The sequence below is a fragment of the Apus apus genome, chromosome 2 (assembly GCF_020740795.1).
Source record: "Apus apus isolate bApuApu2 chromosome 2, bApuApu2.pri.cur, whole genome shotgun sequence".
NCBI classification, from domain to species: domain Eukaryota; kingdom Metazoa; phylum Chordata; class Aves; order Apodiformes; family Apodidae; genus Apus; species Apus apus.
In genome coordinates, this window is record NC_067283.1 from 77,326,938 (window position 1) to 77,344,051 (window position 17,114).

General features: G+C 38.5%; 1 protein-coding gene across 5 annotated transcripts in view; it reads left to right on the top strand.

The window, feature by feature from the left end:
- Nucleotides 1-17,114, top strand: part of LOC127380456 (cadherin-12) — a 545,741-nt gene that overhangs the window by 369,314 nt on the left and 159,313 nt on the right. For all 5 annotated transcript variants that reach the window (XM_051609381.1, XM_051609385.1, XM_051609384.1 and 2 more), the window contains one exon: nucleotides 11,087-11,496. In XM_051609381.1, coding sequence (XP_051465341.1) covers nucleotides 11,272-11,496 — 225 coding nt within the window. In that variant the 5' untranslated portion in view covers nucleotides 11,087-11,271. The remainder of the gene's footprint in view (nucleotides 1-11,086; nucleotides 11,497-17,114) is intronic.

A 17,114-nucleotide genomic window follows, 5' to 3' on the forward strand; every position in this document is an offset into this window, starting at 1 on the left:
GTAACTATTATTCAGGTTGTTCCTGAACAAGGACCAAGTGGGTAAGTCTTTTTCATTGATTAGCTGAGAGACATTTTAGCCACCTCATTAAGATATAATCACAATAATTCTTTCTACTCTGATTGTTCACTGCTCACAGGGGCTGCTGCCCAACCACTCTGCCAACTAGTGCCCCACATGCTAGCTAGTTAAATATTTAATTGTCATTAGTGATGCTTGAATACCATAATGATGGCTAACACAGGTCACAGAGAAGCAGAGCCTTTTTTACTGAGCTGGAAAGTGCCTTCAGAAGACACATTACTTTCTGCATTTGGGGGGTATGCATCCTAGAGGATGAATTGCCTATTCCATGCTAATAACAAACGTGAATCATGGAACCTTGTTTTTTCTTTTTGTTTCCTTTGCGGACAATAGATGTGTTTCTGAGCTTTCCATCATTAAGAAAACAAGTATAACAGAAACATCATGTGAAATAGTCATATGTAAACCTACAATATTTCAATAATTTTGAGATGGAAAGTGGGATTTTTCAAATGCTTGACAGAACAGGGAGGAAAAACGCCTTCCCCAGCGTGAAGCAGAATATTGTTATGGCTCTCAAGTCGGTGACCTTAGTGCCAGTCCAGGTTTGGAACTGCCCAACAGAAATTCTGGTTTACACATGCCAGGTGAGAGGTGTGTCTGCTGGGCTCTTGTCTAGTGTCTCTCTTGCCTTGGTGCTCACTAGAAATTCCTTTCTGTCTGTGTGTCAGAATTAAGCTAGCAGGTAAATAGTGGGAAATGCATCTGACAGTTTAGACAGCTGAGGTATATGGGGTTTCAAGTGGTGAATCAATTAAAAGTTCTTGTTGATCCCATGAGTTTGTTGCACTGGTTGTTGTCTACATAGACTTCAGTAAATCCTTTGACAGTTTCCCACAGCATTCTTCTGGAGAAACTGACTGCTCATGGCTTGGATGGGTGTAACCTTCACTGGGTAAAAAACTGGCTGGACATCTGAGCCAAAAGGGCTGTGGTGAAAGGAGTTGAATCCAGTTGGCAGCCAGTCACAAGTGGTGTTCCCCAGGATTCGGTACTGGGACCAGTTCTCTCTATTATCTTCGTCAATGATCTGGATGAGGGGATCAAGTGCACCCTCAGTAAGTTTGCAGATGGCACCAAGTTGGGCAGGAGTGTTGGTGTGCCTGATGGTAAGAAAGTTCTGCAGAGAGATCTAGACAGACTGGATCTATGGGCCAAGGCCAATTGTATCAGATTCAGCAAGGCCAAGATCCAGATCCTGCACCTGGGCCACGAACAACCACATGAAATGCTACAGGCATGGGAAGAGTGGCTGCTAAAAAACAACATGGAGGTGTTGGTTGACACCTATCTGAAAATGAGCCAGCAGTGTGCCCAACTGGCCAAGAAGGCAAACAGCATCCTCACTTGTATCAGAAATAGTGTAGTTAGCAGGAACAGGGAAGTGATTTTACCTCTGAAATCAGCACTGGTGGACCTGCACCTCAAATACCGTGTTCAGTTTTAGGCCACTCACTACAAGAAGGACAGTTTGGTGCTGGAGTATGCCCAGAGAAGGGCCATGAAGCTGATGAAGGGTCTAGAGGACAAGTTCTATGAGTAGTGTCAGAGGTCACTGAGGTTGTTTAATCTGGAGAAGAGGAAGCTGAGGGGAGACTCTCAATGACCACCTGAAAGGAGGTTTTAACAAGGTGGGTATTGGTTTCTTCTCCCAAGTAACAAGAGGAAATGGCCTTAAGTTGCACCAGGGAAGCTTTAGATTGGATATAAGGAAACATTTATTTACTGAAAGGGTTGTCAGGCACTGGAGCAGGCTGGCCAGCGAAGTGGTTGAGTCACCATCCCTGGAGGTATTTAAAAGATGTGTATATATGACACCCAGGGAGATGGTTTAATGGTAGACTTGGCAGTGCTAGATTACTGGTTGGACTCAATGATCTTAGAGGTCTTTTCTAACCCAAGCAATTTTATGATCCCATGATTTTTTAATTATTTTTTTCCGCTACAAATTCAAAGGAGTAGAAGAGCCATTAATTGTCTCAAAAGTAAAACGTTATTCAATTTCTAAGTTGCAAGGTTTGGGTTTTAAGGCACTTTAATGCCATAAAGCATATAAAAATGTGTATACATATCAAAAGGGCTAAAAACAAAGACATTTTTTAGTTTGTTTTTGAAATGGAAAATAGGAGTCATTCTGGGGATAAAACTCTCAGAGGAAATTCAAAAGCTGTAACATCAAGGAAATTTTAGCTAAGGTGAGGCAGTCATAAAAGCAGTTCAGCTGGAATTTCTCTGAGCAATAAGGTTCTACTGTATTTCATATAATTAATTGCTTTTAACACCTTACTAACACCCAGCAAAGCAAATACTTGATTTTACGGTGAATTAATTATTCACTTTATTATTTTTTTTAATAATCTGTCACAAAATGATGAGAAAGTATTTTAGTCTTTCTTAGAGAAAGGTAGGAAACTGAGTACCTTTTTAAAGAATATGAGAGGTATAAATGACTTAACTTACAGATATATTTTATAAAACTAACTGTGCAAACTGAACTTTCTTTACTTACATGTGAATATTATCCAGATAACAATTATGTCACCAAATAAATCGTTATTATTATGTATACAATAAAGTGTGGCCCAAAAATATTGAAATGTATAGGTTTATATTAAATAAATTAATTTTTCATATAAATATCATAGGTGAGCTGGTGAGATAATCTTCTTGTTCACTAGATTAAAATTCTGTCTTCCAAATAGCATTAATTTGGTGCATTTAATATCTATGAAGTATCTACACTCTATGCCTATTAGTTTGTAAGTCCTTAGAGTACACAGCATATCTTGTTCCTTGAAAGGTTTCTAAGTATTTCACCAGGCACTTGAAGTATATAGTGGCTCTGAAAAATTAAACTACTTTTATTTAGAAGCATAGAACGTATACCTGTCTTTTGGGATCCCACATTAACAAATAAAATTACTAGTAATAATAAAGAAAGGCTAATATTATCTCTATAATTTCTTGGGGTTTTCAAAGACTCTTTTCCTAATAAGAAGAGAAGAGGGCTTGACAAATGAGAGAGTTTACTTTGGCTCAAATACTGGCTTAGCATGAAGAACAAAAGCTGTCTTCACAGAGAGACTTGGTTGTAGTGTTTGCCAGTGAGGCTTTGAAAGTTCAGAAAATCAAGAAGTACCAGGTGCTACTGAACAGAGCAAGGAAGATTTACTCTCAGTGGAGGAGTATCAGGTTTTGAGCACTTTTAACTATCTGGAGTTATATAAGTCCATGGAACCTGATGGGTTGCATCTATGAATGCTGTAGGAGCTGGCTGATGTCATCGCAACCTCAATGATTCTTTGTTGCAGAACCACACAGTGGGTCATACTTCACTACAGCTCAGAAGTTACATCAGGAAAATATATGTTTATTTCCACCAAAGCAATAGCTCCCTCTGTAGCTTTTCAGTGCAAAGTGTTAGCTTTCTTTCCAGCTTAGTCTTTGTCTCAGTACATCATTTATGCCTGGACAAAGTTTGTATCTATCTGTCTCTATAAAGGTTAATTAACTTATTTTAGGGAAGTGTTTGTTTAGGTTGCTCCAGACTAAATTTGTCAATATTGCTACCTTGAGGCCAGAAGGTGTTGTGTTTGTTTTTTTTGTCAAATAAGACTGTGCCCTTAGTGATTACAATATATCTGATTGATTGGCTGCAATCTATAATGCTGTAGGTATGACATCATCCTCTCTGTAATGTTGTTCTTTGTGAGTTCAGCTGAGGTCCAATTTCGTAAGGGACTATTTCAGCATTTTGTTTCACTGAGCTTAACCTTAAAAAGGGATTATTGATTAATTTTGCAAACTGTAGTAAATAGCCAAATTTATGCTTATTATAAAAAAGTAAAGAAAAACATGCAATAAGCAAACTACTCATTATATGTCTTGAAATAAGTTATATAAATCATAAACCACCGATCTACTATACAGTTGCATTTTCACTGTATCATGGAAGAAGGTCAGAAAAAATTAAGGGAGAAAATTGCAAAGACAAAAGAAAAAGGAACTACTGCCTTTCATGAAGTCTGAGGATATTGGGTGCAATATGTTTTTAAAATATATGCTCGATTTTTATTGATACTGTTTTATCTGACTATTAAAATAATTCAAAGCAAGATGTTACAGTAAAAACATAAGATTATATATGGTTTACTTCTAAGTTAAATCACTGCTAACTGAAAATGGCTTATGAGTCTTTATGGATATTTTTGTTTCCAAAAACAGGTTTTATTTTGAAATTGTAAATAAGCTTTCAAAGATTGATGAGATTTTGCATTTCACATGTAAAGTTATCTATTTCCTGTATTTTTAGTAATGCTGAGGCATGTATGTATGACCAACAAAATAGAGACAAAGGAACACTTACCTTTATTTTTTTTTTTACTTAATTTATTAACTTAAAAGGTACTTGCACAATTGAAACTGTTAAAATATATTCATACCACTTGATAGAGGCCCACTTGTGTACCACACGGGGACAAATGGGGTAGTGAGAGGAAGCCTCTAGTAATTTATGTTGTGGAGTGTGAGTGTTACACAAATGACAAAACCTGTCTCTCTTCTAATATATTATTTTCTTGTCCTTTTGATTTAAAATTTAGAAGGGTAGGAAAGGATCTGAAAAGAAAATTGTTTTCACAAATAAGATTTGCATTTATTTCTCTGGACAAGACAGATAAGACTGCAGTAGTACATGTCACCGAAATAGGCCCTCTGTTTTCTCCTGCACCTCCCTCATCTATTGTCAGTGTTGGGCCATAGTTACTGAAATTCACGGCAGGTATCTGTTATAAAATTACTCAGTTCGTTAGACTTGAATTTGGGAAATAAACACTCGCACATGAGAGACACGAGGATTTACAAAGATTAAAGTCAGACAGGAATATTGTTCTATCTTTTTTAGAGACTGTACACAAAATACCTCATAGCTGTTTTTAACATATCTGAGTTTAACTGCTGACTTAGGTTGGGAACACTTTCACATTGATTGGAGAGTGGAAAGTTTTACTTGAGTGAAAAGTTTCTTGAGGAGACACTAGCTGTTCATAGACAGCTCTGGGTATTGGTTGAGTTTTCATGAAACACATCTGGTTCTGAAAAAAAGAAGGAACCAATTAAGGAGTATTTTGGATGAAGTTATTTATAGATGGCTGTTCTCTCTAGTTAGAATAGCTGTTGTCAGTCTAACTAGATCCTGCCTAGTTGCTGTAATGACCTTATTAGATCCTGCCTAGTTGCTGTAATGACCTTATTACTCCTATGCTGTAAGAGTGGGCACACACAACCTCCCCCCCCCCGCCCCGTTTTAAAGAACAGAAATAGAAGTTCTATTTCTGATGTTTTAAAAACTATGAAGGATTTTTTGGTTAGTTTGTCAATAATTAGAAAAGAGTCAAAGACTCATTACAACTGCCAATCCCAACAGAACATATGTCAGTAGGGTAAGAAGAAATCAAAACCAGTTGTGAAAAGAGATAAATTACTAAGCATAAGAGTTATTACTGAGCACTGAAGTAAGCCCAGTGTAATGGGATTCCAGAATGTTGAGAGACATGAGTTGAATGTTCTCACAGTTAAGAAAACTGGTGTGTTATCTCTCAGTCCTGTTGTCTCTGGGCCTAGCTGTTAATATTCACAAGATTAATGGATTTAAAATTGTTAGACAAATCTGCTGTCTTTTTTTTTTTTTTATGAGATATTTTTTTAAAGTTATGTTCAACAAATGCAATTAAAAAGCATCAAAACACATTTTTTTAGAAGTGATGTTCAGGACTGCAACCTGAAACAAGTTGCAGTACGTTTGGTTGAGTCGCCTTTACTTCATCTTTAATGTTTTGTGTTTCAAATTGTGTGACACACACAGTTGAACTCCCCTATGTATATAGACAAGATTTCCTTGCAAAAATCCAAGCCCCATGAGCAGAGCTGCCTGCTCCCTGTGGTTCTGTTCACAGGGCTGAACAAGCACCACTTCCTGGTTATTGTAGGGTTGTCCCAGGGGAGCATTGGCTGTGTAGGAGGGTTCGGCAGAGAGCTGGTTGGGTACAGTTGCCCTAGACCCCAGTTATCAGCTTTGCTGGACTGAAGACAGTTTTGAGTGCTTTATAGAGCTTTAGTCTTTCTTACATGTCTATCAACTCATCCAAGTCGATAGTTCATACAGATCTTCACTAGTTTTGGCTGGGGTAGAGTTAACTCTCTTCATAGTAGCCCATATGGTGCTGAGGGTTTTTTTTGTAATTAAAATGGTGTTGGTAATGCAGTGTTGTTTTCCTTATGGCTGAGCAGTGCTTGCACTGTGTTAAGGCCTTTTCTCCTTACATCACCCCACCAGCAAGTAGCCTGAGGATGCACAAGAGCTTGGGAGGAGACACAGTCGGAACAACTGACCCCAACTGACCAAAGGGATATCAAAGGATGTCATGATCAGCAATAAAACTAGGGGGGTAGGAAGAAAAGGGGACACATTTGGAGTGATTATGCTTGTCTTCCCAAGTAATGTATACACAACATGGAACCTGGCTTTCCTGGAGATGGCTGAACATTTGACTGCCAATTAAATGTAGTGAATGAACTTGTTTTGCTTTGCTTGCACATGCAGCTTTTGCTTTACCTGCTGAACTGTATTTGTCTCAAGACATGAGTTTTCTCACTTTTACACCTCTGATCCTCTTCTGCATCCCAGTGCAGGGGGAGTGAGTTACTGGGTAGGGTTGAGCTGCTTCCTGAGATTAAACTATGACAAGATCAAAGATAATTTAAAGTCTCTTTTCAAAGACTTCCCTAAGTCAGGCCTTATATGCATGCTAGTGACTGCAGAGGCTGTATGGCTGTCCTCTCTAGACCGGATAACCTTTGCCAAGCTTGGTGAGGTGATTTGTGTCTATGGTGCCATAGCTGTCTTTGATTAAGGGTTATTGCAGCCGTAAAAGCATGCATCAGTTTTGCTATATGGAAAATATTCCTTTGCTCAGACTTTTGTGATTAATGGCAGTATAATCCAGGTCAGTATCAATATTTTTGCAGGAGCACCATTTATACTGTATTTTGTTATTCTCAAAAAATAAACTTAGTAGTGATATTTAATTCATCATTTGCATTTCATGAGTTTCTAAGCCTGCAGTTTTTAGAGACAGAGTAAATAGGATCGAGGTTTCTTAATTACTGTGTTTTAACAGATTGTCCATTCTTGCTCCTGCGTCACTTCCCTTTTTCAACAGGGGAAACAAATAAATGTAATTTCAGTGTATAAAAGCCTCTGTAGGGGTAAGTTCATATAGGCTCTCCCTCTGTAGATCTCTTTATGGGTTAATTAAGTAACACATAATGATATTTAAATCCATATAAGATACTCTGAATAAATCACTATCAACAGCTAATCTTGGGAAAAAAAAGCAAAATCTAAGAAAAATCTGGCCTTCTGTACTTTCATATTCTATGAGGAAGAGATGCATTGAGAGTGCATGTTTGTGCTGAACTCTCCTGCTATATAAGCATATCTTCATGAGTATTAGAAGAAAGAATTCCTTTAAAAATTAGGAAACATACTACTTGCCTTATATCTAAATGTTTTGATTGGATTTCTAAATCCCTGTCTTCTAGCTTTCATAGCTGTGTTCTGGTCAGAGGTACATGAGAGTGATAGATTTAAATGTCTCATGAGCATATGACAACATAAAGGCTCCAAGACAGGTTTAGGCATCCAATCTGGATGGCTAACATGTAGCTTAAAAAGAAAATACAAACCGCTAAAAACAGACTAAAAGAAATATCGATTTTAGCCTTTGAATTGCTGTGCAAGTTCCAGCGATATTATTACACATACTCTATTAGGCTACTTCCACCAGGCTTCCTCCAAAGCCAGCAATAAAATGCTGGAGAAGAAGAGGCAGCAGGGGGAGACCTGCTGCCTTATTTCCCTACTGCTCAAGTGTCACACAGCAGCAAACTGAACTAGTTCTCTTGAGTGCCAAAGTACTTGATTCTCAATTATCGGCCTTCTAACTGCTGAGCTTTGAATAAAATAAGAACATAATAATAAAAAAGCCTCCCACAAACAAAACTAAAAATTCTTCATGGTGAGCTCTCTTTCAGGTGATGAGGGCATCTGTGCTGCAGTCCTGGGCTGCAACACCAATTAGCTAATCATTTTTCTCTGACCCTCCCATTGATCACCTTTGGAAGCTGTAGGGAATGAAGCAAGCAATGGCCTTGTGCTTTGATGTCTCTGCAGTACATGTTCTGGGAGTCAGTCCGGGAGGCCAACAGAGAATGGGTTAAAGTGCTTCATTTTTTGCACTTGGCTACTAACCTTCCAGCCAAGGGGGAATTATTCTCCTTTCATTGAAGTCCTTCAATCTCTTTGCATTACTTTTGGTGCTGTATAACATTTTAAAAGCTCCCTGACTGACAGGCATGGCCAGAGGCAGAGCTCTGCTGGAAGAACTATATTGTAGAGAGCCTCTTCAGCAAAGAGCAGTGGTATAGCAGTTAAATTGAACAGAGCACGATTTTGGGGTTTGTGAAGCAGTGCAGACTATTCCACCACTTTTTTAATGTTATCTCCAGCTCCCATCTATGGCTAGCTATTCAAAAGGATACTTCGAGTTCTTTCTTTGGTTTTGTTTTTTTGCTGTGTTTCATGATTAGCATGATTTTGCCATAAAAATTAGGCACATGCTCTGCAGCTGTGGATCAAGAGAGACACTGGAGTTTGGAACTGAGTTGTGGTGAACACAATCTGAACCTGATGTTACAGACCACTGAATGCACTGAAGAGAGAAAAAGTCATGTGAAGTGTTAAATAAAAAAAGCTGCTAATGGAAGTACATGCCGAATATATTGAGTGCAGTTGTCTAGTGTGGTAGGGTTCTTTGCTGAATAAAATCCATAGAGCACAAATGGTAATATAAGTGGGAAGTTTGTACCCATTGTACCTAAGAGTGTTTTACTCTAGGTGGAAAAAATTGAAATGTCTTGAGCACAAAAAAGAATTTATATTTTTTTAAAAGATAATGAGCAGACAGTTTTTCCATCATTTTTAATCCTTTCTGAAGGCAGAATTAAAACACTCATTTGCACTAGATACCTTTTCACTACATTTTTTTTCTCTTTTTAAATTAAGACCTAAAACATAGCCTTTCTAATCAGAACATTTTTCTAGGGTGGATTTTTTACATCTTCAAACTTGCTAGGTATTCCAAGCTCCCAGTTATAAATCTTTTCTATTTAGATACTTCAGCATGGACCTAACAAATAAGAATATGTCTATTACTTATTGTTATGGATAGTAATAATATTGTTCATAGGGCAAATATAACCATTGGCAGTGTTTGAAAATGAAAAATATATATGGTTAAGCACTTCACTGTTTATTCTTTTCTGAGGTTCATATTGTGTCATTGATTTTTAAGAAGAGCTCTATTGATTTGGTAGAAACTTCTGCTTAAAAATGGATGATACAATATGGCCCTAATAAAGTGGTGAATTCCATAGTGATATAAATTGTATTCTTGTTTTTAAAATGCATCCATCTTAAATCCTCCAACCGCTATTTCTTTTATCTGACAACGAGGAGACTGTAGAGTAGGCTGTCTCTTCCTTCTTAGGTTATAGGTCTTAATGAGACAAGATAATTAATTTGTTATTGTTTATTGAATAAATCTAAATTGTAGAATAGCTCCAATTTCTTTCAGAATGGATTGCTTAGATTTAGCAGTCTTCACTATGTCTTTACTGGGACCTGGGTCATAGCATTTTTAGATGGTGTGAGTAGTCATTTTCACCAGTTTTATTGCTGCTGAATTTGGTGAAAAGTTGCAACTGACAGCTAGGGCTATGTTTTATTGAGCTTGTTTCATACTCCATAATATTTAAATATTTACATTAATAATATTTAAATATCTGCAACCTTTAGCACTGTCATTTTATTAATTTCAGGCAATGAATCAGAACATTTAATAAATACAAAAGGAAAGCATCCCTTGTTAATTATATTGTGGCTAGAAAACACAGTATATTTTCCTACCTGTCTTTCTGTTAACATGATCTGTGCTGGTATAAAAAGAGCAATGTGGGAGCATAACAATGCCTTTAGGGTTGTTTTTTTGGTTGCTGATAGCATTTGGCTGCTACAAGGATAAACGCAGTTTTAATTGTCACCTTGATGTGATAGCTCTGTCTCAGCCCGGTAGTTAGTTAGCACTGATTTATTTTTAATCTGTGTACCTGGCATTTGTCAGTACAAATAAGTATCACTGTCTTATCTTACTGGCTTCCATGTTGTTTCATTTTCAATGCTGACTGCAGTTCTATAATTTTCTCCATATATCAGGACTGCATTTTTTAACATACTTGACAGTAGTCCTGAAGAACAACATGGCTATCATTTTGATACAAGGTTTGTTGTGAGAATAAAATGTCAGTCATAGACTTCATATGGTGTGTTGGAAGCTTTGGGGTATTTAGCTGTATGGACACTATTTCCCATTTATTATTTCCTGTGGATTTCATACAAAACTATCCTCCAGAGTTCAAGGTTCAGTATAAACTTTGTCAAAGTCCATCCTCAGACAGAAAGGGATGCTTTCAACATGTTTTTCTAACAGATAACAAGCAAAGTATTCCTGCTCTGGACAGTAGGATGGAAGAGTGGGTGCCCTCTTCCCTCAATGTTTTCTGCTTAAATCCAGAGTAAATATTTTTTACATGACTGATAGGTAACAGTTTTGTCTAATAAGTGGGTCATAAAGCAAAGGCGATGGGCTTATGCTCAGACAGACACAAGAGTAATGCTAAGCACAGCAAGAATGAACTATTCCGGGAATAACTGTACAGTGTTCTAGAGCAGCTCTGTGCTACAATCAAAATAGCAATCTCTTTTAAAACTGTGATTCCTAATCTTTTCCTCTGTCTCTAGAAACTAACTAGGTGTGAGAATTTTGATGAACACTTCATTGTAATTTTATGTAATTTGATGTTGCCATGTAAATCTCTTTTATAGGTCCCTTTAGATGGAATTTAATGCGGCAAAAACCTTGTCATCAGAAGGATTAATGCCTGCATTAGCATTTCCGCAATAAAATCAGAAGCTAAGTGGTGGAGGCCACAGACACCTCAAACCTGGATTCCTCTGCTCTGCATTAAGTGCTGGAGTTTTTATTACTTGCTGTAGGGAAGCCATTGCCAATGCTTACAAGGAACTGCTTATCCCTGCTTCTCTGGGTCCTGTTTGATGGAGGTCTTCTAACACCACTGCATCCACAACCACAACAGACTTTAGGAGGGCCAAGAGAAAATGTCCCAGTGCCAGGGAGCAGATCATCTGGCCAGCGAGTCAAACGAGGCTGGGTGTGGAATCAATTTTTTGTGCTGGAGGAGTACATGGGCTCTGAACCTCAGTATGTGGGAAAGGTAATTTTTTATTCTTTCTTTAAAGCTGAAATGACACAGATTAATAGTAAAATGTGCTATAATTGTGTACCTTTTTCTGGTGGGAAAATTTTCAACTGACGGTAGTTCTCTCTGTTCATCCCCTTCACAATTCAGCCTCCCATATAGTCAATACAGACATTGTTATTTTTAAGTTTATAACATTTACTTTCTACCTTTGTATGTTTGTCTCATTTCTTTGTCCCCCCTCATAAAATGGAAGTTCTGAGATACTTATGGTGCACAACTAATTTAATCTACTGTAACAGCCTTATTTTTAGCAACAAATGCCAGACAGATATCAGAGATAAGATTTAAACCAGAAGTCTCTAGCCCAAAATGTGCAGTCATTTCTATGATTGTTATGGTTACTCCAATTCAGATTTCAGCTAACAGAGATACCTGCTTTTTGCTCTGTTATCCTGCACCTCAGTATAATTTACTTTTATTTCAGATTGTTCAGATCATTTTCAAGTACGTAATTTTTTTGTTTGCTTGTTTCACATGATAGCTTTTATAGTCTGTGTGCTGACACACATAAACATACAGAGAATGTATGGAATTCTCTCATTTTATGGTCACTGTTTCTGTATTACAGCATAAGTAATTTGATAGCCAAGTGTTAATTATATAATAGAGTTTTCAGAAAGGAAAGCTGAAAATAAAACCTGAAAAAATAGTAGCACAGTCTATAATTTATGTTGTATATAATTTTCAGTTAAATTAAAGGCTGTTACTCAATGAAAATAAGAGGTCAAGAGCCCAGTTCCTGAGTCCCCAGGTTCCACTTGCCTACACAGTGAGGTTCAAATTCACCTTCCATAAGAAGGAGGCATCATGCTTCAGTTTTTATTTTAATAACATGTTTAACTTTTTAAAAATTAAAAACTGGGAATGTGGATTGTTTTTTTGTTGATTTTATTTTATTTTCCTAAATAGAATTCACAGAAAATTAATTATTCCTCCTACCCTTCCAGGAAACTATTCTGAATAGAGGATGCATGAGTAAAACAGCAAAAGACTTCATGTAGTTCACTAGATGATTTGACAAACCAGACAAAAATGTACTTGGATACTGCACTTGTAGGCACTAGTGTTAAACACTGAAAAAGTAAGAATTATTTACAAGAAGCAGTATCCTTATATCACAAAGATAATATAATGTTTTACAGTCTGAAGAGAGGGGGGTCACATAATGAAAAATTGCATCTTTGTGATGTCTGGTTGATAATAATGACACTTTCTCTAACACATGTTTGTTCTGGCCACTAGCTACCGATGCTAACGAGGACTTTAATCACATTCAATGCTGTAGCACAGACAACGTGATTCCTGTGCTTTTTACCTCAGATGACAGGGTTGCTGTTGCTGCATCACTGTAATTCCTTAGACTTTATTTAAGACCTTTATTTAAGCTAGCCTGGGTCATCATTTAGTGTCAGTTCTAAGCAGCCAAAATACTAATAATTTTACAATAATTTACTATTGTCAGTACATTTGAATTTCAGCTTATAAGCAACTTCTGAACTAACCTGATATTTTCATGAAGAGTAACATTATCGCATCACAGATTTGCCTGTCATGTTTTTGAATTCTTAAGACTTTTTTTAACTGTTAAAAGTTGTGGAAAAACACTTTCCAAATATGAGGAAAGATCTAATTACAGTGTAGCACACACAATCGTGATATTTCTAGACAGAATATGATATACCACTGTTACCTAAAAAAACCCCATAAAATAAAATATGGAATTATATTGGTGGTGAATATTCAAATAAATTTGAATATTTAATTATACATCAATAACATTAAGTAAAAAAATTGATTCCTGAATAATGTAATTCATTCTGAATGACTGTTTTTTTCAACAATTATATTATATTATATTATATTATATTATATTATATTATATTATATTATATTATATTATATTATTATTTGCTTTAATATACCTGAAAAAAAAAACTTGTCAGGTTTTACATAGTTCTTTGCCTAATCTCTTTAAGATCACTTTCAAAAAAACCCCAACCATAAAACAACAACAACAAAAAAACAGACACACACAAAAAAAGAACAGAACAAACCAAAATCACAACAGAAAAAAAAACAGATGGAGATGTGTTTTCCCTGTTTTTCCCCACAAAGTTGTCTAAGAAGGTATATCACTGAATGGGAGACGTTCTTTAAAAAAATTGTGGTTTTAAATACTGATGCTGAAAGCCATGGTTTCTATAAATTTAAACCATTGCCAACATACTGAAATACACTCAACAGTGACTATTAAATATATTTAGATCTTATGTAATTTTTTTAAATTACAGAAAATTTTTAAGGTATGAAATTCAATTTAGTTTGATCGAAGAAATCCATTTGGTTTATATTTACCATAAATTAGCTTTATTCCAAAATCATATTTTTGAAGGTACTTCTTTCCATAATACTGTTGTGCTATATTTTAAAGTGATATTAAGTATATGATAAAGGGCAGGATATTTCATCTGACCTGAAATCACAAGTTTTTTTATCTTCTTCCAGCCATCATAGCCAGACACAATATAGTGATATGTTCCTTGGCTTTTACATTACTTATAATAGAAAGGCTGCATTAATAACATCACAATTATTTATAAGTAGCAGTTTAATATGTCTATTAATTCAGATGACAATTGCATTAAACAGTTAGGGGTGACTAGTTAATTTTCAAAGCCACCTCTAAGAGAGCACAGATTAATGTCAGCTGTTATCAGCCAATGCACTATTCCTTTTATGTCTGTTTTTAGAAGAATATCTCAGGACGTGTCAAGTGGCAAATCAAAATATAGCTTAGAAACTGATGAGGATTAGTCTAGCTCACAGTTAGAGATCTTGAAATAGTCTTCATGTTGACACCTTAAGAGCCGTCTAACCTGAATATGAAATAAAAATTTGGAAATCATCTGCTTGCATCATATGGAAGAACCATAAAAATCCATCTGATTGCCAAAGAAAAGATAGCCCCCTTTAGCAGAGATCCATGTAAGCAGACCCAGGCTACAAAGCATAATTGGAATACGATGAGAGCACGCGGCAGCGCAGAGCAGAGAGCGGCAGCGGCAGGAGCAGGAAGTGGAGCGAGGGCGGGGAGCACAAGCGCACGCGGAGAGCGAGGGCAGGCAGGAAGCAGAGAACACCGGTAAATTTCTCTAGCATGGTCACAACACCCCCTAAAACCGTATTGAAAAAGGATATGGGAACTCAGACGGAGGTTCTGAGCAGGCACGCAGCTGTGCAGGTCTCTGGCTGCAGCGAGTGCCTGAGCCTGGCACTGGTAGTAGAGGGAGCCAGTGGCACCGCGTGTGTGCGGTGTGAGCAAATCAATGATCTCCTCAGGCAGGTGGTTAGACTGACAGAGGAGGTTGAAAGACTTAGAATCATCAGAGAATGTGAGAGCGAAATAGATTGGTGGAGCCAAACCCTGAGGCAAGGGCAGAAGGAAGAGGTGCTAGAAGAAGTGACGGATCCCCTCCCCTCCTGTCCTCAGACAGAAGGAGAGAACGTTAGGGACATGGAGAAATGGAGGGAGGTCCGTCCTCGGAGAGGCAAGAAAAAACCCTCCCAACTCCCTCCACCCTCCGAATTGCCCCTGAAGAATAGGTATGAGGCCTTGGAACTTCAGGGACAGGAAAATGAGGCTGGAGTGACAGATATGTCTAGTGAACTGCCTAGGACTTGTTGCTCAGCTCCACGACTTAGGACTTCTTCAACTAAGAAGGAAAGGAGGGTAATTGTGGTGGGAGACTCCCTTCTGAGGGGAACAGAAGGGCCCATCTGTCGAGCAGACCCATCCCACAGGGAGGTCTGCTGCCTCCCTGGGGCTCGCATTAGAGATGTTAAAAGGAAACTCTCTAGTATGGTAAATCCATCTGATTACTACCCACTGCTGATTTTTCAGGTTGGTAGTGACGAAATTATTACAAGAAATGTAAGGGCAATGAAGAGAGACTTCAGGGCCCTGGGACGGCTAGTTAGGGGGTCTGGAGCACAAGTCGTGTTTGCCTCCATACCTCCTGTAAGAATGGGTGGAGAGATAAACAGGAAGAGTTTACTTATCAATGAATGGCTACGAGACTGGTGCCAAAGGCAGGGCTTTGTTTTTTTTGACCATGGGCTGCTCTACGAGACACCTGGCCTGATGGTGGCAGGTGGGATGCACCTGTCCCAGAGGGGGAAAAGGCTTTTGGGGCAGGACTTAGCAGGGCTCATTGAGAGAGCTTTAAACTAGATGTGAAGGGGGAAGGGGAGAAAACTGGGTCTGTTAGGGACAAACCCAAGAGAAACATACCAGGGCCTGAAGGGGGGTGGTCTAAGGAGGATTTGGTCCCACCAGTGTGCTCTACTTGCTTCTTGAAATGCCTGTACATCAATGCACGCAGCATGGGGAATAAACAGGAAGAGTTAGAGGTCTGTGTGCGGTCTAAGGGTTATGATCTGGTAGCAATAACAGAGACATGGTGGGACAGCTCACACGACTGGAATGTGGCCATGGATGGCTATGTGCTTTTTAGGACAGATCGGTCGGTGAAGCGAGGTGGTGGAGTTGCTCTTTATGTGAGAGAGCAGCTAGAATGTATCGAGTTTTGTGCAGGGGCTGATGAGGGGCAAGTTGAAAGCCTGTGGCTAAGAATTAAAGGGCAGGGTGGTATGGGTGATACAGTTGTGAGGGTCTACTACAGACCTCCTGATCAAGATGAGGAAGTTGATGAGGCTTTCTACAGGCAGCTGAAAGCAGCCTCACAATTACAGTCCTTGGTCCTCATGGGAGATTTTAACTACCCCGATATCTGCTGGAAGACTTACACAGCCAGCCTTTCACAGTCTAGGAGGTTCCTCCAGTGCATTGATGACAACTTCTTAATGCAAATGGTGGATAAGCCAACTAGAAGAGGAGCGCTGCTGGATCTTGTGCTCACCAACAAGGAGGGCCTTGTTGAAGCAGTGGTGGTCAATGGCAGCCTTGGCTGCAGTGACCACGAGATGGTGGAGTTCAGGATCCTGTGTGGGAGGAACAGAATACCCAGGACTTCCACAGAGCAAACTTCGGCCTCCTCAATCAATTGTTAAGGGAAGTCCCATGGGACAGAGTGCTAGAAGGTAAAGGGGCTCAAGATAGCTGGACAACATTCAAGGACCACTTCTTGCAGGCACAGGATCAGTGTGTCCCAATGGGTAGAAAATCTAGTAAGGGAGCTAGGAGACCAGCGTGGTTAAAAAAGGAACTGCTGGGCAAACTCAAATGGAAAAGGAAAATCTATAGATCATGGAAGGAGGGGCTGGTTACTTGGGAGGAATATAGGACTGTTGTCAGAGAATGTAGGGAGGCAACTAGGAAAGCTAAGGCCTCCTTGGAACTTAACCTTGCAAGTCGGGTTAAGGACAATAGAAAGGGCTTTTTCAAATACATAGCCAACAAAACTAATACCAGAGGCAATATAGGCCCACTGCTGAATGAGGTGGGTGCCCTGGTGACAGAGGATATAAAGAAGGCAGAGGTGCTGAATGCCTTCTTTGCCTCTGTCTTTACTCCTGCAGGCTTTCCCCATGAGCCCCAGTTTCATATAGCC